The sequence below is a fragment of the Cuculus canorus genome, chromosome Z, assembly GCF_017976375.1.
Source record: "Cuculus canorus isolate bCucCan1 chromosome Z, bCucCan1.pri, whole genome shotgun sequence".
Classification (NCBI taxonomy): Eukaryota; Metazoa; Chordata; class Aves; order Cuculiformes; family Cuculidae; genus Cuculus; species Cuculus canorus.
The window spans coordinates 67470593-67492960 of record NC_071441.1 but is presented as its reverse complement, the minus strand read 5'-3'; the positions used below and the strand labels follow the sequence as shown (position 1 = coordinate 67492960).

General features: G+C 56.8%; 3 protein-coding genes across 6 annotated transcripts; 1 reads left to right on the top strand and 2 right to left on the bottom strand.

Annotated features, from left to right (window-relative positions):
• Positions 1 to 2816: 2816 nt before the first annotated feature.
• Positions 2817 to 5415, bottom strand: LOC128850529 (B-cell differentiation antigen CD72-like). Of its 2 annotated transcripts, none has more exons than XM_054055349.1 (6): positions 5026 to 5415; positions 4811 to 4915; positions 3936 to 4250; positions 3661 to 3809; positions 3366 to 3430; positions 2817 to 3122 (listed from the first exon to the last, which is right to left on the bottom strand). In XM_054055349.1, exons 1-6 carry the CDS (start codon positions 5258 to 5260, stop codon positions 3080 to 3082), a joined length of 912 nt encoding a protein of 303 aa, XP_053911324.1. In that variant the 5' UTR covers positions 5261 to 5415; the 3' UTR covers positions 2817 to 3079. The 2 variants fall into 2 exon arrangements, with proteins under 2 accessions (XP_053911324.1, XP_053911323.1); XM_054055348.1 differs by having other exon boundaries at positions 2828 to 3117.
• Positions 5416 to 6050: 635 nt separating this feature from the next.
• Positions 6051 to 10247, bottom strand: LOC104056589 (killer cell lectin-like receptor subfamily G member 1). Of its 2 annotated transcripts, none has more exons than XM_054055350.1 (6): positions 9512 to 10245; positions 8941 to 9051; positions 8069 to 8149; positions 7248 to 7396; positions 6880 to 6983; positions 6051 to 6393 (listed from the first exon to the last, which is right to left on the bottom strand). In XM_054055350.1, exons 1-6 carry the CDS (start codon positions 9846 to 9848, stop codon positions 6198 to 6200), a joined length of 978 nt encoding a protein of 325 aa, XP_053911325.1. In that variant the 5' UTR covers positions 9849 to 10245; the 3' UTR covers positions 6051 to 6197. The 2 variants fall into 2 exon arrangements, with proteins under 2 accessions (XP_053911325.1, XP_053911326.1); XM_054055351.1 differs by lacking the exon at positions 6051 to 6393 and adding an exon at positions 6400 to 6775 and having other exon boundaries at positions 9512 to 10247.
• Positions 10248 to 10726: 479 nt separating this feature from the next.
• On the top strand, positions 10727 to 13758 carry LOC128850528 (uncharacterized). Of its 2 annotated transcripts, none has more exons than XM_054055347.1 (8): positions 10727 to 11211; positions 11321 to 11395; positions 11512 to 11589; positions 12543 to 12593; positions 12673 to 12708; positions 12809 to 12853; positions 13039 to 13182; positions 13274 to 13758. In XM_054055347.1, the coding sequence occupies exons 1-8, from the start codon at positions 10875 to 10877 to the stop codon at positions 13609 to 13611; spliced, it is 1104 nt and encodes a 367-aa protein (XP_053911322.1). In that variant the 5' UTR covers positions 10727 to 10874; the 3' UTR covers positions 13612 to 13758. The 2 variants fall into 2 exon arrangements, with proteins under 2 accessions (XP_053911322.1, XP_053911321.1); XM_054055346.1 differs by having other exon boundaries at positions 12540 to 12593.
• Positions 13759 to 22368: the final 8610 nt, after the last annotated feature.

The window sequence follows — 22368 nt, the reverse complement described above, 5'->3', positions numbered from 1 at the left end:
TCCAGAACTCCGGAGCAGAATGCTGCTGTGTTCACCTAAGGCTGCTGACAGTGTGCTGGCGGGGGATGTGCCATGTGCATCTTTTTGGAGCCGGGGAGTGATAGCGTCATTGGTGACCCTATCCTGTCCTCTTCAGGGAATCCTGTCCCTTTCCTCAGCATCAACAGCCCCCATCTTGCTCTTTCTCCTGCCTCCATCACCTGCCGAGGGCTCTGGGCTGGGCCTTGCATGGGGAAGGTGCAAGGCAGCAATGCCATCAGACAAGGAACTGCTGGGAAGCCCTGAAACCATCTGGGAGATGGGGGAGCACTGAGGAGCCCTGAGGCCATGGATGGTGAATGAAGGAACCCTGAGATCATGGGGGTGAAAGGGGTGCAATGAAGAGTCCTGAGACCATGGAGGGGTGTTAAGGAGGCCCAGAGGCCATGGAGGAAGTGAGAGTGCAATGAAGTTCCTCGTTGCGCCGAATGAAGGTCCTACACCTGGGTTGGGGCAATCTGTGGTTTCCACAGAGGGTGGGGGATGGTGTGATTGAGAGCAGCCCTGAACAGAAGGACTTGGGAGTCTTGATGGATGAGAAACTCAACACGAGCTGACAATGTGCACTCACACCCCAAGCCAACCACATCCCGGGCTGCATCAAAAGAAGTGTGGAGTCGTCTCTCTGGGCCCAGCTGAAGATACAAGAGCAAGAACACCTCCAGCAGGTGGAGGGAGGTGATTCTGCCCCTCTACTCCTCTCTTGTGAGAACTCATCTGGAGTATTGTGCCCAGTTCCAGAATCCCCAACATAAAAAGGATATGGAACTGTTGGAGCGAGACCAGAGGAGGCCATGAAGATGATCAGAGGGCTGGAGCACCTCTGCTATGAGGACAGGCTGAGAGAGATGGGTTCTTTCAGCCTGGAGAAGAGAAGGCTCTGAGGAGACCTTAGAGTGACCTTCCAGTACCTGAAGGGAGCCTACAAGAAAGCTGGGGAGGGACTTCTTACAAAGGCATGGAGTGATGGGATGAGGGGCGAGATGGCTTTAAACTGGAAGAGGGGCAGATTTAAACTAGATGGAAGGAGGAAATTCCTTACAATGAGGGTGGTGAGGCACTGGCCCAGGTTGCCCAGGGAAGGTGTGGCTGCCCTATCCCTGGAGGAGGTATTCAAGGCCAGGCTGAATGGGGCCATGGGCAGCCTCGTCCAGTGGGATGTTCCTGCCCATGGCAGGGGAGATGGAATTAGATGATCTTTAAGGTCCGTTTCAACTGAAACCATTCTATGATCTTTGAGGTCATGGAAGATAAATGAGGAAGCTCCAAGGCCATAAGGAACATAGAGGAAAGGGGAGACCCCTGCCACCATGGGGTATAGATCCCAAAGACCATGGTCAGACTTGAGCTACCCTGAGCTACCGAGTGGTGAGGAAGCCCTTTCCCCTGCCCAGCTAGCATTGGGGCTGGAGGAGGTCAGGGGCAGATCTGACCCTCTCTGTCTCACCCAGTGTTTCTGCAAAGACAGGAATGAGGAGGGGACCACTTTGCTAAGCTGATTGTGGGCATCTCCTGGGAGGGGAGGTGTGGAAGAAGACTGATGGAGCCAGCCCATGACATAGCAATGGGACAGGAGTACAGTGAGTCCCCTTCATTCTCAGCTATCATGCAAAACAAGGGCTCACTGCGTCTGGCTTGTCCTGGGTATCCTAGACATTTGTCTCCCTTGTGCCCACATAGGTGCAGGCTCCCCGCACCCAGAGCCCTGAGCTCCAGCCACTGTTGCCCACAGCGTCATTGGGTTCTACCACACAGACATGCTGCTGATAGCTGTCTAGCCTCTGGATCATGGCGTCTTCACCCAGGCGTCTTCAGCTTGCTCGCCCATCTTGACACACGGGATTCCTCCTCACAGCTGGACTCACCCTTTCTCCCATCAGTTATCAGCAGGCTCCCATCATGCAGTTTCTCCAGACCTTTCTGAACACCAGTCCTGCCCTCCAATATACTAACTACTGCCCAGTTTGGTATTGCCTCTCTGGCTGAGGCCATCTCTGTCCCACCATCCAGGGCACTAGTGAAGGCTTCAAGGAGCATCAGTCCTAGGAGACGCCCACAGAGATGTTGCCACCTGTACAAGGGCATGGCTGACACACACCTGCAGCCCTCCCACCATCCAAGTTTCCACCCACTTTCTTCTCTTCTGGCCACATCCTCACTCTGCCATTGAGGAAACCATGCGAAGCTATGTCCCAGACCTCAAAGGTTCATCGGAAATGGATCCCACTGTTCTCTCTTTCGTCTCAGCCCAGCATTTCCACAGCAGCAGTCAGGTTGGACAGGCAACACTTGGCCTTGATAAATCCTGCCTGTCTTTTCACATCCACCAGCATATAATTCCTGGGTTTGGAGCATCACATGCCCAGGAGAACACACTCCATCTTCGTGGGATCAAGGCTGTTCTCTGACCAGGAGGACAAAGCTCAGCTCTGGGTGAGGCTGTAGCCAGGTGATGGTAATGGAGGGAGGAGAGAGGGCAGGACAGGAACCAGCAGCACTCAGTGACAGAGGTGAGGGTCACGCAGTAAAACCAAAGGACTCCCTGAAGGGGACAGTTTGGGCACACCAACAGCACCATCATACGCAGCCTCAGAATGTGCAAGAGGCACCCCCCAAACCAACTTCAGCAAAAGGCAGCAGAGGTGAGCAGGGCTCAGTACTGGTGTCCCCTCCCTGGGTCACAGGAGCTGGGGCTGGAACACAAGGGTTGGGGATGTGGGCATGGGTATGAGTGTGGAAAACACAAATACAGTCTCTTTTCTGTAAGTCTTATTTTAAAATGCAGACACTTCCCAACCTGTATCCCCAGAGCTTTGCAATGCAGCTGAGGCAACAGTGTGGGGGTACAGCTGTCCAGGAGGGGAAGAGCGTCTTTGCTGTGCACTTCCAGCTCCTGTTCCTCAGTCCCAGTCCTGTGATGGAGAGGGGGGTCTCAGAGTTCACCTCTTGGCTGAGAGAGGATTGAGGGGCTTGGATGGGCTGCTCAAATCTGGGGGCTTCTCACAGATCCATGGAAGCGGTCTGCTGCATGAGTAGCTGCTTATCTTCCCAGAAAACATACATCGACAGAAGATCCTACTGTTCTTGGAAGGGAAGGAGCATGTGAGCAGTGCCACCACCAGACTCCCAGCCTGCTGCCAGCCCCATGGTGCCCTACACACAGCTAGAGACCCAGAGGCTCAGAGTCTGGGCAGACAGGCCAGCGCACTGCCCATGCCCAGACTTCAGTCTCATGGACAGAAAAAACACCAGGGCAGCAGCCAGCACCTTCACCCATGGCTGGTGAAGGTGAGAGAGGTGCAAGTGGCCAAGATGGAACAACTTACTCATTGTACGTATTCCAGTATGTATCTCCAACCCAGTACCTGGCACCATACTGCTGTGTAAAATCCTGTAGGAAGAGGAGCTGTTAACCACCAGACCTATATCCAGTACTCCCCTGGTACACAGGAGCCCTGGGCCTGGTTGTGCTCATCCCTACAGACTCCTGGGACGGGCACCCAGGGTTCATGGTGCCACCCCAGCATCTCTGCAGATGCCTCTGTCCACTGGCCCCACAGTGTCTGCCCAGCCCATCATCATCCCACACTTCTGGGGTGTTGCTGCCCCCACGCTCAGTACCGGCACCGTCCATGATGGCCAGCTGCCTTGGACCAGCAGGTGAGCAGATTTCTTTCTGCAGTCCTCAGAGCTCTCAAACCAAGTCGTCTTCTGCATGGAGATGAAGAGGCACTTACTCCTGTAGAGTACCCAGCCTGAGGGGCAGCAATCTAGGGGCAAGGGTACAGGTCAGGCAATCACTCTCGCATGGATGCTTGGAGTGCCCAGCCTAACATCAGCCCCTTCATCTTCCTGGCAGCATCACTGCCCATCTGCCCACCCCACCACAGCCCTACCTGTATTCACGCAGGCACGCAGGATGTTCACAGTGCTGTTGCTGTCCCTGAGCGCTCCCCGCAGCTCCTGCGTCTCCTGCTGCAGCACAGTCAGCTCTTGCCTGGCACGCCCCAGCTCAGCATCCCGGCTCCCCAGCTCCTTCTGGCTGCTGTTGCCCTCCTGCCACGCTCTCTGCAGCTCCGCTCTGGCCCACGCCAGCTCCACGCGTGTCTGCTCCAGGCTCTGCTCCCTCGCGCTCACCTCCTGCGACAGGCGGCCCTGCTCGGCCGCGTGCTCCCGGGAGGCAGCTTGCAGGCTTTGGGTGACCTGCCAGTCTGGGAACAGGGTGGGTGAGCTGGGACACAGGGATGGGACAGCCTGGGCAGCAATTGTGGGGGTTACCCTGCTCAGGACATGGCCTTTGCAAAGGAGAGTGGGATAAGAGTGTCTGCCTGTGAGCAGAGACTGTCCTGAGGGTGCCACTGGTAAAGGAAAGGAAGCCCTAGTGGTGGTAAGGGGAGGAGAGCAAATAGGAGATGGTGGGAGTTAATGGGAAGGCTATGGAAACTGGTAGGAGGCAACCAGGAGGAAATGGGGCGGAAATGAGAAGGCAGTGGGAGGCAGTGGGCGGAAGTTGGAGGAAGTAGGAGGCAATAGGAGGCAGTGGAAAGCAGTGGGAGGCAGTGGGAAGGTACTGGGATGCAGTGGGGAGCAAGGAGAAGGCAATGGAAAAGAAGTGAGAGGCAGTGGGAGGCAGTGAAGGCAGACGGAGGGTACCTCAGGGGGGCCATGCAAGAGACAGCACCCTGCCCTGCACAACCAGCCCCAAGCACCCCCTGGCCCAACCCCACTCCTCCCCAGCTGCCCGCACCTTACAGCCCTTGCCCCAACTCACAGCAAGCCCCCAGGGACACAGCAGCCACCACCAGCAGCACCAGCAGCACCAGCAGACTGGCTGCCAGCAGCCTTCTGGGGATGCGCCAACGGCGGGGCCAGCGCCCTGCAAGAGATGAGAGCGCCCAGGCACCACACTGTGGTCCCACCACCACCACCCACTACCCACCCTGCGTTAGTGCATCCCCGTGGCCACGGCCACAGCTGGGGTCTCACCTGGGCTGGGCACTGTGGGCACGGGCCCCAGCGGCAAGTTCTCATAGGGGCTGTCATCCTCATCAGGGGCTGTGGGGCAGGTGGGGGTGGTGACTGGTGGGGCCGTAGCAAACTTCAGGTCAGCATAGACCACGCCCTGGGCCATGCAGGCAGGTGCTGCCCCAGGCAGCAGCAGTCCAAAGAGTCGTCCTGTCCTGCTCTGCACAGTCAAGTGGTAGGCTGTGACCAAGACCATGGGGTGGAACTATTTTTTCATGTGCAGAAAAGCAGAAGTAGTTGCCTTATTTGCAAAAAGGGCTTTTATTTCTAAATTTGTTCTTGCTTTGGGGAGGGGGCGGTGGAGGAATGAGTTTCATCCCAAGCAGAACACTCTATATCTGCCTCCCCAGGCTGTGAGGAGCTTTGAGAGCCCGTGTGTACTGGCCACAGTGGCGCTATGCTGCCTCACAGATCACCTTCTACATCCCAGACTCTGCTTGGGAGACAGGATGTGGTGACTGTGGGAACTTGGTTCTCAGCCTGTGCCAAGAGGGACCCCCAGGGATCCCCACACCCTCGCTGCACGCTGCTGGCAGAACCCAAGTGGTCTATATCAAAACCATAACAGACCCCAGGACCAAACACCTCCAAGCCAAGCCCCAGAAAGCCTTTTAGGCTCTCACACATCACCCAGCCGCAAAGCAAAGTGAGGGCACTTGCTGTGACCTCCATTAACTGAGCGCACACTAGGAGACAAGCTGCTACCCAGACCAAGCCCTCCATGAGACGAGAGAGGCAAAGGGTCACCTCTTAGCTGCCTTTCCTGACAAGCATAAACCCCAAGCAGCCACCATGATCAGAAAGCCCACAGAAGCTGCTCCAAGCTGCCAATAGGCCATGAGAACACTCGGGTGGATGCTGGCTCCCGGTCACTTCCTTCAGTGCCATGGCAGCCACAATTTCCCATCAGGCAGCAATGCAACCAAGTCAGTGAGCTGGAGGATACATCTCCACCCCACTACCCTCATTCTCCAAAGCCAGCCATAGGATCCAAGTGTCAGAGTTTATTGGCAAAATACAGAGACTGGGGGTAAAGAGGACTGAGCGAGGAGGCGGCAGCACCTGGGGATGCCCAGACACTGCACATGGGCAGAGAACACAATGGTAGGACAGCCCGGAGGTCCTCACAGTTATCAGGGTCCCACACAGATGTAGGTGGTGTTTCCCCAAAGGAAGGCAGGGGTTGAGGATTGGAGCCACTGCAGGGTGACTGCACTCTGCTCACAGATCCAGCCAAGGGTGTCCCTGCACTGACCGCCTGACAGTCCCGAGCCTGACACCCTACCACAGGCTGGGAAGGAGCTGGTGGAGCGCTGGATTGGGAAGAGCCTGCAGGGAAAGAACGGTTTGAGATGGGATGGGCAGCAAGGTCTGGCATCAGCAACTCCTCCAGGCAGGGACCAGAGGCTGCACAGAGATGCTGTGGGGTCAAAGCTCACCCTCCCCATGAAGCACTGCCCCAGCCAACCTGCTAACGATTGGGAGACACATTCTGATCCCCCATCACCCTTCCCTTGCTGGTTCAGCATGCAGCCCTCACCCCCATCATGCATGCAGCACCCTCAGATCCCTCCTGGATGGGCTCAACACCAGATGCACCAAGCAAAGCCTTTTTGGTGGACCCTCCTTTTGGGGGACCCTCCCAGCTCCTCATCCAATCAGGGTGTGGTCAGCAGGGTCAGACCCCTTCTGACAACACCTCAGTGCAGCCCTGGGAACACAAGAAGTGGCCAAAAGACGAGGCACATCACTTTGTGCCAGGAGTCTGCCTGTTTGTCCATCACCTCCCCAAGCCCTGGTTGGAGACAGCCTCACCCTCTCAGTGGAGTGCCATCCAGCCACTTCCAGCCAGACCTGGAGCTGTCCAACCTCAAACCCACGTAGAAGTTGTCCACATTAGCTGTGCGCACCAGGAAAGCCTAGAGCAATAGAGAACCTGCATGAGCTCCCTTGGGGAACACCTAGACCCCGCCACATGATTAACGATGGGGGCTGCACAGCACAGGCAGAGTATCGCCAGTTCCCTGCCTAAAGGCTCAGCTGGGCTTTGGGCACATAAGCCAGAGACAGGGAGCTGAGACAATGCTGGTGATGGCTGGATGACTGCTCAGGGACCTTGAGTTGGTCACCAATACAGCCCTATGCCTGTAGGGAGTGGGATGGGTTGGTCTGGGTGTACTCACCAGGGTGGCAGCGGATCTGATGGTGACCAGCTGTGCTCCTCTGGAGCAGCAGTCCTCTCTGCTCTGTTCCCAGCTCTTTTTGAAAGAGGAGAAGTAGTAGCACTGCCCTGCATCCCAAAGCCAGCCGGCTGGGCAGAACTGGCATTGCCCTGCACACCAGAAACTGAGTCTGTGGAAGCAGCCAGGACAGAGCAGCCAACAAAGGCTGCCACCAGCCCCTAGCCCAGGGGACAGAAGGGTGACAAGGGGCAGCCAAAGGGTACCAAGTAGCTCAGTGTACTCCTATGGCTGCCCCGCAGGGAGGGCTCTCCTCTTGCCCTTGCTCTGGAGTTTAGCTCCCCCATCTCAGCCCCAGCTCCCCAGCAGGAGCACCAGGGGAGGTGGGTGCTGGCATCAAGCAGGTGGGTCAAGGGGAAGAGTTCCTAATTTGGGGGTGGGATACAAACATTATTTGCAAAGCACTGGGAAAGCGGTCAAGACTTCAGCTTCATTAGAGACTGGTTGAAAGAGAGCACCAGGCGCCACTTAGCACATGGATGCTCACGGCAGCCATGAGTCTGGTGCTGGTGACATGCCCAGGTGATGCTGAACTGCACTGAGGTGTTTGTTGGTTTTTTTTCAGAGGGGTCTCAGCAGCCCTCAGCCTGGCTCAGCAATACGGGGGCAGCTCTCCATACCATGAGCCAGCGGACCAGACAACAAGGGTGAAGGAAAACTTGGGAGGGAGCACATTCTGGATTAGGGCAAGTAGATCTTGCCCTTTAAAAGGAGCAGCCTGGACCTTTCCAAACCTCACCCAGGAGCCCACCAGGCTCTCTTACTTCGCACTGTCTCTTGTCCATAGCTGGGACTCTCCTCCATGCTCCTGGAACCATGGGTGCATCTCGCCTGTTGCCCTAAATCTACAGAAAAGAACAGGAACGCCCACACCAATCCTGGGCTCCCGCTCCCACCCAGCAGCATCCAGTGCCCTCTCCCACATGACAGCCTCATGGCTGCAGCAGAGGTTATCCCTCCCTTTAGGTGACCCACCACTCAAACCCACCAAGGTCCTTGTGGCTTTTGCTGTGTTTGGGAAGCCCATAACAGGACAAGCTTTCGGGGAAAGTACTTCTGCCTTTCAGTTTCAGTGTCACCACTCTCCTCCTGTCTTCATTTTATTGCCACGTGACGGAGTGGGATGCCCCCGCACTGTCCCCGAGCCCATGCTGTCTGCCCACCTTCCTCTCCCAGCCACACAGGCAAGGTCATGCCTCATCAATTTTCCTTCTTGCCCCAGAACCCACAACATCCTTAGCCCCAAGCAGGAGGGCCTAGCTCTGTGGGCAAGCTGTAGCTCTGCCTGTCAGTACACAGGTGCCAACCTGGACGCCAAAAACATGGATAAAGAGGTTCAGTCGCAAGACATGTAGTGATAGGACTAGGGGGAATGGCTATAAATTGAAGAGGGGGCAGATTTAGACCAGACATAAGGAGGAAATTCCTCGCAATAAGGGTGGTGAGGCAATGGAACAAGTTACCCAGGGAAGTTGTGGATGCCCCATTCCTGGAGGTGTTCAAGGCCAGGTTGGATGGGTCTTTGGGCAGCCTGATCTAGCGAGATGTTGCTGCTCATGGCAGGGGCGGTGGAGTTAGATGACCTTCAAGGTCCCTTCCAACTGAAACCATTCTATGATTCTAAGCAGGTACTCACAGTGGAAGCTCAGGCCGACGAGGATGATTTGTACCAGCAGGAGCAGCAGGGAGAGGACACCCAGGCTGAGGGCTGCCCAGCACCAGGGCAGACGCACCGGCTGCTGAGGAGCTGAGAAAGGGAGTTAACCTGTGCCCTGTGGGCTTCGTAGGAGCAGTGTGGAACCCCTACCCAGGAAAGGTCTGTGAACCCTGGGCAAGGTCTCAGGAGGCAGTGGGGAAGCCCAGGAAAACTGAGGGAGAGCCCTTCTGCAGCACCTTGACCCTCCCAGAAGCTGTGTCCCTGCAGACAGCACTTGGGATGGGGCAGGAGAGCAGAACAGGGGGTGACTATGTGAGCTGTGGCACTGGAGAGCAGTGGACATCCTCTGCCATCGAGTTTCTCTTGTCCCCCGCACTGAGGGCAGGCAGTCTGCAGAGGTGCTGGAGAGGAGCTGTCTGGGAGAGGATTCCCAAAAGGAGAGAGCAAGGGAAGCAGAGCCAGGGGAACAGCCCTGCAGAGATCAAAGGGCTGCAGAGGGTCAAGAGACCTACCAGGAGAGCCTGGCTTGCCAGGGGCAGGGATTCATTACCTGGTGGGGGTGGCAAGCGCAGATCAGCGTATGTGACCTCCTCTTCCATCCTTCCTTTGGTCTCTCGCTCTGTGCTCCACAGGGGACGTGGCAACCCTCTCCCAGCCCCCTTTGGCAGCAGAGTGTGATGCAAAATGGAAAGTGTCACTTCCTGGTGGAGTCCCCGGAGGCACCACCTGGGCCACAGCCCTGGGGGATGGCAATGCTGCCAGCAACGGGGGTGGGGGACAAGGGGGAGCCCCAGGCAGGCTCCCACCCAGGCATTTGCAGTACGAGGGAACTCTGCACCCCTGGTTTTGGGGCAGCGAGTGGTGAGGATGGCTGCTGGCTCAGACATGTGGCTGGGACTGGGTTGGACAGATGCGTTGAGGCTGCTTTCTCTGTCTTGACCTCTCAATGCTCAGCAGGGACCTGGGCATCCTTGAGCAGCAGAACACGGGGTCCTGTCTGTATCCCCAAGCACTGCACCCTCAAAACCACCAAGTCCATGGGGTGTTTGCTCACATGTGGCTCCTGCCGCCTCTTTTTGCATGGGGCTGCAGCTGCACCTCCGCTCTGGAAAGCTGAGGAGGGCTGGGTTTTTCCTTGCCATCCTGAGCGTTGAGAGCCGCGGTGACAGGCACCCCTGCCGTGCCCCGCGGATGGACAGCAGTGTCACCCGAGGGAGGGTCCTGCTCGGGGACCCCTGCGTGCACCTCCACGGCCGGGCAGGGGCGGGGATCCCCGCGGGCAGGCTATAACCCCCTCCGCCGGGCTGGTAGGAGGATTATTTGACCCGGACTACGTTTCCCAGCGGCTCCTCCCGGGGCTGCACATGCTCGGTGCGATTCCAGGCGATTCCCGGCAGCTCCCGGTGCACAGTCGGGGCGGTCGGTAAGCCTCCCGGTCATCTCCGGTACAGCTGCTGGTGTAGGTCCCAGGGGCTCCCAGTGTAGCTTCTAGGGAGGCTGCCGGTGCAGCTTCCAGGGAGGCTCCCGGTGCAGCTCCCGGCGCAGCTCCCGGCGCAGCTCCCAGCAGCTCCCCGTGCAGCTCCCGGTGCAGCTCCCAGCAGCTCCCGGGGAGGCCTCCAGCGCACGGCCCCCAGCGCAGCTCCCGGTACAGCTCCCGGCGCAGCTCCCAGCAGCTCCCCGTGCAGCTCCCGGTGCAGCTCCCAGCAGCTCCCGGGGAGGCCTCCTGTGCACGGCCCCAGCACAGCTCCCAGTCCCCGTGCAGCTCCCGGTGCAGCTCCCAGCACAGCGTGGCGGGCTCCCAGTGCGCCCTTGGGAGCGCACGGCTGAGCCCCGGGGCTGAGCCGTGCCCATCCCAGCCTCAGCAGCAGCTCGGGGCTGAGCTTTCCCTGGCACCCATCCTGGTCCCCAGCAGCATGCCCCGCGGGCGAGCCTGGACGCAGGCGGAGGTCAGCAGCCTCCTGGCGCTGGTGGAGGGCTCGGGAGAGGCCACGCTGCTGATGGCCTCCACATCGCGACCCAACGAGGCACTGTGGCGGGAGATCTCCCAAGGGCTGGCGGTGGCCGGCTACAAGCGCAGCGTGGCCCAGTGCCGCTCCAAGTGGAAGGCGCTCAAGCAGGCTTTCCACTCGGAGCGGGAGACACGACGGAGAGCCGGCTGCCACTCGCCTCGCCTGCCTCCACACTACCGAGCCATGAAGAGCATCTGGAAAGCAGCTGGGCGACCCGTCTTTGGCGAGCGGAGAATGCCAGGTGGGTGCTGGGTGGGTGGCCTTAGCCAGGGTGGCTGGAAGTAGGATGCTGGGGAAGCACTGGTGCTGCATGGCCATCCGAGGTCCCTTGACAATTTCTCTTCGTCTAGACCTGGTGAAGCTGCCCCCCAGGAAGCGCAGGTCAACCCTTGCCACCCGCTCTCCATCCTCACCAGAGCCGCCAGGTACCTGTGGGCTCAGGCAGCCAGAGCGGGGCTTGTACTGGCTGTGGAGTGGCAGACACCACTCATCTTCCAGTTATTGAAGCTCTTTTCCTCATCCCCTCGCTCTCCTTGTGCAGAGCACGACGTTGGCGAAGATGCCGCAGGTGTGCTGTTGTCCCCGATACTGCAGTGTGCAAAGGACGAGCCAGAAAGCTGTAAGTACTGGTCTGCCCCGCTGCACCGGGCTGCACAGCCACGGCTCCAGCCCAAGCCTATGCCAGCATGGTGGAAATGGGGGTACTTAGAGGTCTGGGGGGCCCCATGACAAATCCCTCAGCAGGGATGCTCATAGATGAGGATGTTGGGACTTCTCTCCCAAGGGGCTTTGGCGCCAAACCACCCTAGAGCATGAGGGAATGGGGATGGATGGTGCAGGAGGGTTCTCCGGCTCTGACCAAGCCAGAGGGCATGGCAACGCTGCTGGCTGCCCTGGGGCAGGTCTTGGGGCTCAATGTCTCTAAGGGACAATGGCCTCAGCCCAGCTCAGGGGGTCTCGAGGCTGTGTGGCACTGCAGGGCATGTGACTCCCCTTCTTTTGGCGGGTCTTGGCTCCCTCTTTCTCAGTGACACCATAAAGCTTTGAATGCGTTAGGACTGTGTGTGAGGGCCAGAGGTGCCTGCAGCTCCCTTGCCCTACAGCGCACCCCGGGGTGCTGCTGCACCCACCTCGCTGTGCACAGGTCCAGAGCTTTGGCACTGAGGTGATGAAGGATATGTCTCTGGATCTGATTTGTGTGGGTGCCCCAGCCAGCATCCACGCTGGGTAATTACCATCTGTCTCCATAAATTCCCCCTGCAGTTTCAAGTGGATGTGGGATTCTCCTTCACTTCCAGTCCTAATCTGTTGTGTAGCGTTGCTGCACGCTGCTACGCCGCTGCTGCCTTCCAGCCCAGAGCTGGCTGCATTGCAGTGGTGGGTGAGTGACTCCTGCTTTTGTATCTAGCTTGTGAAATGCTTTGGGGCCCTGCAGGGTGCTGTGGAGCTGTGGCTAGGGCATGTCGGGCTGCGGGGCTGGCTGAGACAAGCCGGGCAGACCCCAGGCTGGTAGTGATCCCCTGGCAGGTCCCATCAAATGGTGCATCTCTCTTCTCTGCTCTCTCCCAGCAGCTAGTGGGGACCGTGTCACTGGAGTGCCTCCTGCTCCCCCTGCCATGCCACGTAAGGCTTTCCATGTCCCACTTGGCCTGGTAAACCCCCTCAGCCCTGTGAGCAGTGTCTCATACAGTTCTTGTTGCAGACACCAGCCGCTGCTTCTCTCTCCCTCCCCTCCTGGGTGAGTACTGTTCCCGGGCAGCTGTGCTTGTGCACCCCAAGGCAGAAGGCAGCCGTAGCTCACAGGCTGGATCTCTGTGGGTCTCTCTCTCTCCTTCCAGGAACCCACACTGCCCTGAAGCAGGAAAGAGCTGAGCAAAAGCCTGGTAAGGGTCTGCAGCTTCAGGCAAGTCCCCTTGCTTTAGGAGGCAGCTGTGTTCTGCCCTGCCTGTGGAGATGGGAGAGCAGAGGCTCCTGCAGGTGGTGTCCACTGGGGCTCTGCAGGCTGAGCACAGGGCCTGGGTGATTCCAGCACCCTGGTAGCTCCCTCCACTCTAAACCATCATGGCAGGTTTTCCTGATGAGGCGTCCCTGGGTATGGGAAATGGAAACGAAATGTTGCCAGTGGCTGCGGCAGCTCAGGGCTCCCCAGGGATGGCTGCCATGAGTGAGCAGCAAGCAACAGGAGAAGAGGCATTGGACACAAGCGTGCATGGTGAGTCCTCCTTGCAGCATCCCTACAGCTTCACAGGGGCTCTCAGAGCCATGCTGAGGGTTTGCTGCCACTGACCCCACTCTTGCTACAGGTTCCAGTGTGTCAGGCTTGCTACAGAGCGTCCAGCAGCTGCTGGTGCAGATCCTGCAGACATCACGGCAGCAGCAGGCGCTGCTGGAAAGCCTGGCCAGTGACACCGTCTCCCACCTCAACCTCCTCTCCCACAGCCTGGTGCAAGTGGGTGAGACCCTGCACCAGCTCCTGCTCCGGCCACAGGCCTACCCTGTTCCCCTCAGCCATTACATTCCCCACGTGCCACTTTTTGAGGGTGATTCTGGAGTGTCCTGCTCCCCTGGCACTCCCCACATCTCCCTGGATCACAAAGAGGATCCTCAGATGTCCCCCACCACTGGCTGCACCCTGCCATGAGTGCCACCATCCCCAGCCCTAGGGAAGGCGTCTTTGCCATGCAACCGTGCACAGATCTTTTTAGAAGAGGTCAAAGATATTTTGGAAGTTTATAGAAGAGACTCATTTTAATAAAATTAAAAATAGCTTTTGTACCACTGACAACAATCGACAAATTCTTTCCCCCTCTCTGAGGGATGTTCTCTTTCTCAGTTTCAAGATGAGCAGAAGGGGAACTTTGCTATTTACAGACTCTGAGAAACTCCCAGACCACAAAGTGCTGGGCAGGTGTATTTTCTCTGCCCCTACCTGCTTCCTGACTGCTTCCAGCTGCACCTGGGGATGGTAGGACCCCGTCCCAGAGGACTGCAGGGACGAGCAAGCCTGCTGCTGAATGTGGGGAAGACAGGTATCCTGGTTGAGTCAAGGAATGCATCCTTCTGCAAGGAAAGGGGCTGAGGTCGTAATGGTGGGCAGCACTGAGACTGGGGAGGCAGCGCGTGCTACAGCCGTGGTGCCTTGGTTCCCACCATCATGGTGGGTCATTTCTGATAGGTGAGCTGGTGGCTGTTGCAGCCTGTGCTGTGGGCTTGCAGCAGGCAGCAGTGAGTCCCCTCCTGCTCCTTCAGGCTCAGAGGATGGATCGTCGTTGAGTGGCAGTAGTTAGAGATGCATTGTGGCGTGTTGTGCTCTTGGCCAGATCACCACCACCACCAGGATGCCTACATTCTTCATGGAGATGGTGTGAATGTGACAGCTGCTTCCAGGATGGCCTGGCCATATCCAGGGAGAGGATGAAGCCGATGTGGCTGGTGTAGGGTGGGTAGATGTCGGCACTGTAGTTCTGCCGTGCAATGTGCTGCTTGCTAGAAGGCTGGCGGGTGACCTGGTGCTTCTCCCATGTAGTTGCTAATCCGTGCCAGGTCAAGCCCAGCCAGCAAAGTGGCAAGCGGTCAATGTTGAAGCAAGGCCTGCTTCAGAATGAGGTTGCTGTGCACATCTCTGTAGCAAGATATCCCTGAGCTCTCGCCCTTCCCACTGTGCAGCCCAGCCCACGGCTGCCTCACATGCCTGCTCCACCAGAAATACCATCTTCTAGGGGCTTTCCAAGGCACTCCAGATCCTCTAGATGAGGTACTGAGCCTGCACATGGCCCACCATGGACGTCATCAGGATGAGTAGCAGATACCAGCTGGCTGGAGCATCGTATGTGTGGCCAAGCCATGGTGAAGGGCTGGGGGCATAGCCAATAGGGCCACCAGTGAAGTGTTCAGGGGCATCAAGTGCTATGGCATCCCTGAGCAGCAACATCGCAGCCCGGGCAGCGTCTGGCTGGGGAGAAGCGTGGGCGAGCAGTACCAGGAAAGCCCAGTACCTCTCTCAGCACCATCCCACGCCAGCTGTGTGCCCTGGGACAGAGAGAAAGGCCGTGCTGCGGGGGCACGCCAGTGCCGTGGCACAGCGGGCAGGGAGGCAGGAGCTGCGGGGAGCAGTGCCAGCCCCGGAGGGAATGTTTCTCTCACAGTCACACACAAACTCTCCTCTGTGTTCCCGAGCGGGGAGGCAGAAAGCGCGTGGCTGCCAGCCAGCAGCTCTGGCCCCAAGCCTCGCTGGTGGGGACGCTGCTTGCAAACAGCTCTGCCCTGTCTTCCCCGGGGGCTGAGGGGTGGGTGAAGGTATGAGAAAGGTGGGTTCTCCCTTCCTGAGCCCTTCTGCTTGCAACAGTGAGGTTGCAATGAGAACACACCTTTAAGCTGCGATTGTTCGTGCTCCCTACCACCCTGCTGTGATCTTCATCATCCCACCACTCTTTGTACCACCCTGCCTTGCTCCCTGCCATCCTGCCATGCTCCCCACCCGAGGCTGCAGGCTCCTCTGTCTGTTCCTGGGACACTGAGGGTGCCACATCAGTGAGACAGGCTTTTCCTCCCCACAGAGAGGGGGCAGCTCCCCACAGGAGGTGAAATGACCCGGGATGGGGTGCAGCAGGGATCCTGGGTTTCAGATGGAAGGTGCTCAGGGTGGCATTGGAAGTGCGGTGGGAGACAGCAGCATGCAAAACTGGGAACGGGGGGCTATGACTGTGTAAGGGGGTGCCTAGAGTGCAGAGGGGTGCAAGGGGGCGAACTGGGGTGCAGTGGGGCTTGAGGGTCTGCAGTGAGGGTGCAGTGAGGTGTGGTGAGGGTGCAGGGGTTACACTGGGGTGCACTGGGGTTTGCGTGTCTGCAGTGAGGGTGTAGTGAGGTGCAGCAAGGGTGCAGGGTGGGTACACTGGAGTGCCCTGGGGTTTGTGTGTCTGCAGTGGGGTACACAGGGGTGCACTGGTATTTATGTGTCTGCAGTGAGGGTGCATTTGGGTCCTGTCAGGTGCACTGGGATGCACTGGAGTTTGTGGCTATGCAGAGAGTGTGCGGGGGTGTACACTGGGGTGCACTGGGGTTTCTGGGTCTGCAGTGGGGGACACTGGGGTGCACTGGGTTTTCTGGGTGCACAGAGAGGTGCAATGGTGGTGGCGGGGCGTGTCTGGGGGTGCCCTGGAGTTTGTGAGTGTGCAGTGGGGTATGCTGGGGTGCCCTGGGGTTCGTGGGTCCACAGTGGAGTATGCTGGGGTGCAGTGGGGTTTATGGGGGTGCAGTGAGGTGGCAGTTGGGTCCAGTGGGGTGCCCTGGGGTTCACAGGAGCGCAGGGAGTCTGCAGAGGAGTACAGTGGGATACGTGGGGTTCAATGACGTTTGCGGGTGCATAGTGAGGGTGCAGGGGCTGCACTGGAGTTTGCGGGTGTGCAGTGGAAGTGTGGTGAGGGAGGGGTACGCTGGGGTGCACTGGGGTTTGTGGGTGTGCAGTGACATGCAGTGAGTGTTGAATTGGGTCTGGTGGGGTGCCCTGGGATTTATGGGTGCACAGGGAGGATGTAGGGGGGGTGCCCTGGTGTGGCCTAGGATTTGCAGATGTGCTGTGAGGTGCAGTGAGGGTCCAGTAGGATGCATCGGGGTGCCCCGGGAATTGTGGGTGCACAGGGAGGATGCGGTGAGGGTGCAGGAGGGTGCCCTGGGTTTCGTGGGCACAAAAGGAGGGTGGAGTAGGCTGGGATGCACTGGGGTTTGTGAGTGTGCAGTGAGGGTACAGTTGGGTCCAATGGGGTTCCCTGGGGTTTGCACAGGGAGGGTGCAGAGGGGTGCTCTGGGGGTTGCGGGTGTGCAGTGAGGTGCTGTGAGAGTCTGGTGGCGTGCATGGGGGCACCCTGGGATTCATGGGTGTGCAGAGAGGGTGCAGGAGGGGACACTGGGGTTCTTGGGTGTGCAGGGAGGGTGCAGTGGGGTGCAGTGGGGTTGCAATGCAGGGCAGCAGTGGGGCTGCGAAGTGGGTCCTCGGGGTACTCGAGGGGTCCTAGGATCATAAAATCATAGAATAGTTTGGGTTGGAAGGGACCTTAAAGATCATCTAGTTCCAACTTCCCTGCCATGGGCAGGGACATCCCACTAAATCAGGCTGCCCAAGACCCCATCCAACCTGGCCTTGAACACCTCCAGGGATGGAGCAATCCACAACTTCCCTTGGCAACCTGTTACTATTACAAAAAATGGAATACTTTTTATTTAAGATAAAGTAAAGCTTAATCTAAGTAATTGTGTTCTTTAAGAGTTAGATAGAATGTCCCTCTGATGGGGTGTTTACTTTCAAACAGTGTCTTTCCAGACATTGCTCATTCTTTGGAGGTGATAGCTTCTTCTGTTTTCTGTGTGACCTGTGCTGAGCAGTTGTGTCTTCTTCTGCAATCACCTCTGTTTGGAATTTCTCCCTATCTTTAAGGCAATGTCAGCTGGCAAACTGGTGCCAAAGCTCCAGTGAGCAATAGTTTTTGCTCTTATATAGTTTATAATTACACTAAAATTAGTCCTTGGAAAGTAATAGAATATGCATAAATTTATACAGATGCATGTGAGTGGGAAACACATTCTGTCCCCAGCTCTTGTCTCACTGCACATGATTGATGAAGATCACTCCCTCACGTTGTCCAGGTCTGATTAAAGGATGTTTGCTTTTCTAAACTCCAAAACAAATCCTGGAGAGTTTATTTGCTCATGTTTTCTGTATTAGCTTCACTCCCTGCTCCTGGAACAGGGTGCGGAATGTGAGTGGCTGGGAAGGCATGGGGGTGTCCTGCCAGGGCCATGTGGTGGCTCTCACAATGCACCCCTTGCTCCACTCCAAAAACACCCCGTGCCATAGGGTTTGGAGTAACCTTTGTCCTCCCCCCAACCCTCTGTCCTCAGAGGGCACAAACTCCGGGTAGGGCTGGACACCAGTCCCTCTCTCATGAGCTCCTTGTCCAGGGATGCAGGTCCCCAGGCCATCTAGTGGAAAGTGTTCCTGCCTATTGCGGAGAGGGGGTTGGAACTGGATGATCTTTAAGGTTGCTTCTAACCCAAACCATTCTATGAATGCACTGGGTGGTTTCAGCAAGGGGAACCAGGGCTGGCACAGCAGGGACACTGATGGGGAAGGGTCTGAGATAGCCAAAGGCAGATTGCATTTGTTCCAAGTCCATTTAATTTTAGCCAAAATAGTCCTCCAAATGTGAAGCCCTGGCTTTTAGCCAGGGAGTTGCTGAAGCACCTTTGTATGAAGTAAGAATAAACTGTGATATTCTCCTGGGTGTAGGCATCACTCATACTCCAACAGGAAGATTCAATGTGGTTTCTTTAGCACTGCTTCCACAGAGAACACTGTTCATACATAACAACATATTGCTTAGCACTTGTTTTTCTCAAGGGAAATTTTAGTGGTGGCATTTGTGTGGGGGAAAATGTTTTTTATGAGAAAACTTTAATCTGGAAGCCATAAAGGGAATGGTGGCTTTGCATCCCATGGAAAATGTTCTCAGCCTCCACTAACATGGTTTTATCTTCCTCTGCAGGCTTGCTTCTTAAGATAAATTTATCCAGGATTGCATTTGGTGTAACAGTTTGATTTCTGTTGTTGCAAGGCTCTTTTCTCACGAGAGTAACTGCCTTAATTTCCTACCATTTGACAGCAAGCGCAGCTGCACTTTGTACTTGTAGACTTTGTTCTTGCGATTGCAGCCCATGGGAGATCCTTCCTCTGCTCGCCTGCCACATCGCGCCAAGGCTGCTCGTACAGCAGCATCCCTCTGTGTCAATATACGGGCACTGGATGTCTGCTCTGGCACTAGAAACATGTGACTTTCTTGTCCTAACACAAAAGGCAAAGGCTTGCAGGACACGCAGGTCCTACCCCAAGATTCATCTGCAGGAGGCAAATCTAGACCGCAGCACTGTGGTGCACCCCTGGGCACCCTCAAAGACTCATTGGTAGAGCAAGACCTCAAAGTTGGCATTGCAATTTTACGTTGTGGCTGAGACCTTCCTCAAAGCCTTTTGGGAGCTTATTTTTCTCTGGGTTTCCATGAATCGTCACCCCTTCCTGTGCTCTTCATTTTGACGATTTCCTCTCCTTAGGGAATGCCCTTTCCCACCCATTTGCCTTCTCCACTCTGCTCTTCGGCCACAGTGGCCCCATAAATCTCATTAGAGGTTGCATTCATTTACTGGAAGTCTCCATCATGCTGCTCTGAGCAATTTTTCTGCTGCCTGCAGGTGCTCTGGCCTCCTGGATGCTCTATTAATTTCCTTTAGCAAGCTCCCTGATTTCTATGCAGTTCCCTTGATGAAGTTAAGCACAACTCAAGTGGCTTTTCTGCTTGGCAGAGCAGCTCTTTAACAGCCATCTTCGAAACCGCAAAGCATGAAGTCCTGAGTTTGCCCCTCCCTCCATGGGTTCCCCCACCAGCCTCTCCAAGAAACTCAGTTACCAGCAGCTAAAAATCATAGAATCATAGAATCGTGGTACTTTGCCTCACAATTTGCCTGGTCTCCTGTGTCAGTGTGACCCTCCCTGTCTGCTGCTCCCTTGCAGGCATGCAACCATGGCAGCTGCTGTTTGTTCCTTGACATAGCCGCACCACAATGCTCCGGTCACTGTGGATACAGCTAAGCCATTTGCCCCTCATCTCCATGGCTCCTGCACTCATACCCTCATGCAAAACTGGGCATCCCCTCTCAAGTCCCTGCTTTCTCATACCTCCAGGAGCTGTGGCACAGGCCACTGCTGAGGCAATGCAGACTCCTGATGCCCTGAGTCCATCTCTGAGCCCCTTGTCCCTGCTCTGGGCTGGTTTTGTCATGCTGAGCTCTGTCCCAATTGCATGGGATAAGTACCCATGCCATGGTGCCGGCCTGGAGCAGGGACCTGGAGAAATGCCCCATGCTGGGAGCAATGGAGGACCGTGCGCTGGGGTTGGAGAGATGCCCCATGCTGGGAGCAATGGAGGACCATGCGCTGGGGCTGGGCTTCGTCCGTCTGTAGATGAACCTCCCACTCGTGGTGCACAGCTCCCACCTGGCTGTCACTTAGCACAATGGAAGACTGGGGCTGAAGCTTTGAGGGGTCCTTGACATGGGATGAGGGCTGGGGATGGGGAGCAGGAAGGTGAGAAATGGAGCTAGAGGATAGAGAAGAAGAAGGAGTGAACCAGCAGGATTCATGTGGGTTGCACCAGGAAGAATGATGTCCTTTTGCATGCTCAGAGATGCTCCCCGCACGCTTGCCCCTGTCTGCAGGGCTGAGGGATGGCCAGGGACAGAGCCGGGCAGGTGGCTCCGGTGGCTGTGATGTGCGTGGCAGCGCCAGCCATGGGTGACAAATGGGTCTGAGCAGGGAGGGCGGTCAAAGCTTGCTACTCTGATGAGAAAATCATCAAGCAGCTGCACGGTACACTGGGAAAATTGCAAAAAAAGAGAGCAGCTCGACCACTCTCCCAGCTTTCTGTCATGCCTAGAGCAAGCACAGTGACAGCAATGCCAGGCCAGGGAGCAAGCTCTGGCTGCAGCCATGGCAGGATTTACATTGACTGCAGTGGAAAGGTTTCTTCTCACTGGGGCCAGAGCAAGCTGGAGTGGGGCAAGGACCTCCCAGGGAAGCACTAGGGAGCTGCTGCCTCTGGCCGTGGGGTTTCATGAGGATGCAGGGACCAAATGCTAAGGTGGGACAGAGCAACATGGTGCACCCCTGTCTTTACAACTGTCCCAGCACAAATAAAACCATCCTTGTGGCTTCGTGGAACAGGGACCAGCAATCCCTAGGAAACCAAGCTGGCAGCAACAACTGTTCCCCTGCACCTCAGACCCTCCAGGATTAGCACTGGGCAAGACACTGTCCTGCATCCAGGGAGACCCCAAAGGCTGGGATCTCTTGCCACCCCATACCTGCTGCCGCCTGCTTGAGTGTGCGTGGGCAGGGAGAGGAGGAGGGATGATGGTTCCTGCCTGCACGCACACAGCCTGCTGCAGGACTCAATAATTCAGGCCTGACACATTAAAGTTGCATGGTGTGCAATTGCCGTCTGCAACAACAGACTGCGTCAGCGCTGCCGTCTGGTGAGCCTGGCCCAGCAGACACGGGCAGGCAGTGGTGGAAGGGCCCAGCACCTCCACAAGGAGGTCAGAGTGTGGGCAAAAGGCAATGAGACTTAGGGAAGGGAGTAGGTTTTGGGTGGAAGTATGGCCCCGGCCTTTGAGATATTCATTTCCAGGTAACTTATGTCGGAGTGGGGAAAGTTATCCCAATGACCCTCACAGTCCAACAGGCAAGATGGAGCCGGGATGCAGGAGGCTGAGCTGACCAATGCTGTCCCCAGAGCCGCCTCATTGTCTTCTATCGCCTGTGTCCCCTGCAGCCTTGCTGGCAGGACAGAGGCCACAAAGCCTTGTTTCCAGACATCTAGCCTGAGCACTTCCTTGCTGTGTCTGTCCCATATCCCTGCAGCCATCAGCCCTAGTGGGGCTAAGCACCCCCATCCCTCCACTGCACTGGGAAACAATGCTCTTGCCTGGCTGTTCTGGGAGTCGGTTGCCATGGGGATGTCAGATGTACCTGGTTGTTATAGGGACACTGTTACCATGGTTATGCGGTTGCTATGCCTGGCAGAGGCAGGGATGGAGCATCAGGAAAGCTGTTTACCCTATGGGGGTTGGGAGTCCGAGAGACCACAACTTGCTGAGAAAGTGGAGAAGTCAGAATCCAGCCTTCGACCCCAGTACATCCCCACGGAGCTGCAGCTGGAGACCATGAGGAGCGTACTAGCAAAGCTCATCCAACCCCATAGGAGCGGACGAGCACACGAGCCTGAACCTACAATGAAAGAGAGGTAGCTAAGGAGATGAGGGGTCTCCCATGGGGTGTGCCAGCAAACTCCCGATTGGTTTGGTGGGAGGGACAGTGCTACATGCGCTGTACTGTGTGTCCCACAGGAGGGAAAGGCTTCACTGTGCTTGATGCCAGGACCAATGATCAAAAAGGTTTTATCAGCCCTGCAGGATTGCAGGTCATATACTCGCACCCCACCACAATGGCTCCCCAGCTGTGCTGGCCTCCTGGGCAGGGAAAGGTTTTTTTGTCCTGCTAGGGCTGGGAGATTAAGTGGGGAGAGGGATTCCCAGTTCCCAGCAGGCTGTCTACAGGCCCCAGGAGATAAGTTGGGCTGAAAAAGAGTGCCTGGATCCCCTCCAGTGGTTCTTGGCCAAGCTTCCTCCCTAGCAGCACATTTGGCTGCTTGGCCTGTCCTTGAGATGAAAAATACACTCACAGGTTTAATTAAATCGAGAGGGAGCACTTAGCTGCCCCGGCAGCAGAGAAAAACAGAGTCCAGCAGAGCTCCTGTGGTGGCTCCCCTGGGCAGGTCTGCAGGCTAAAACTCCT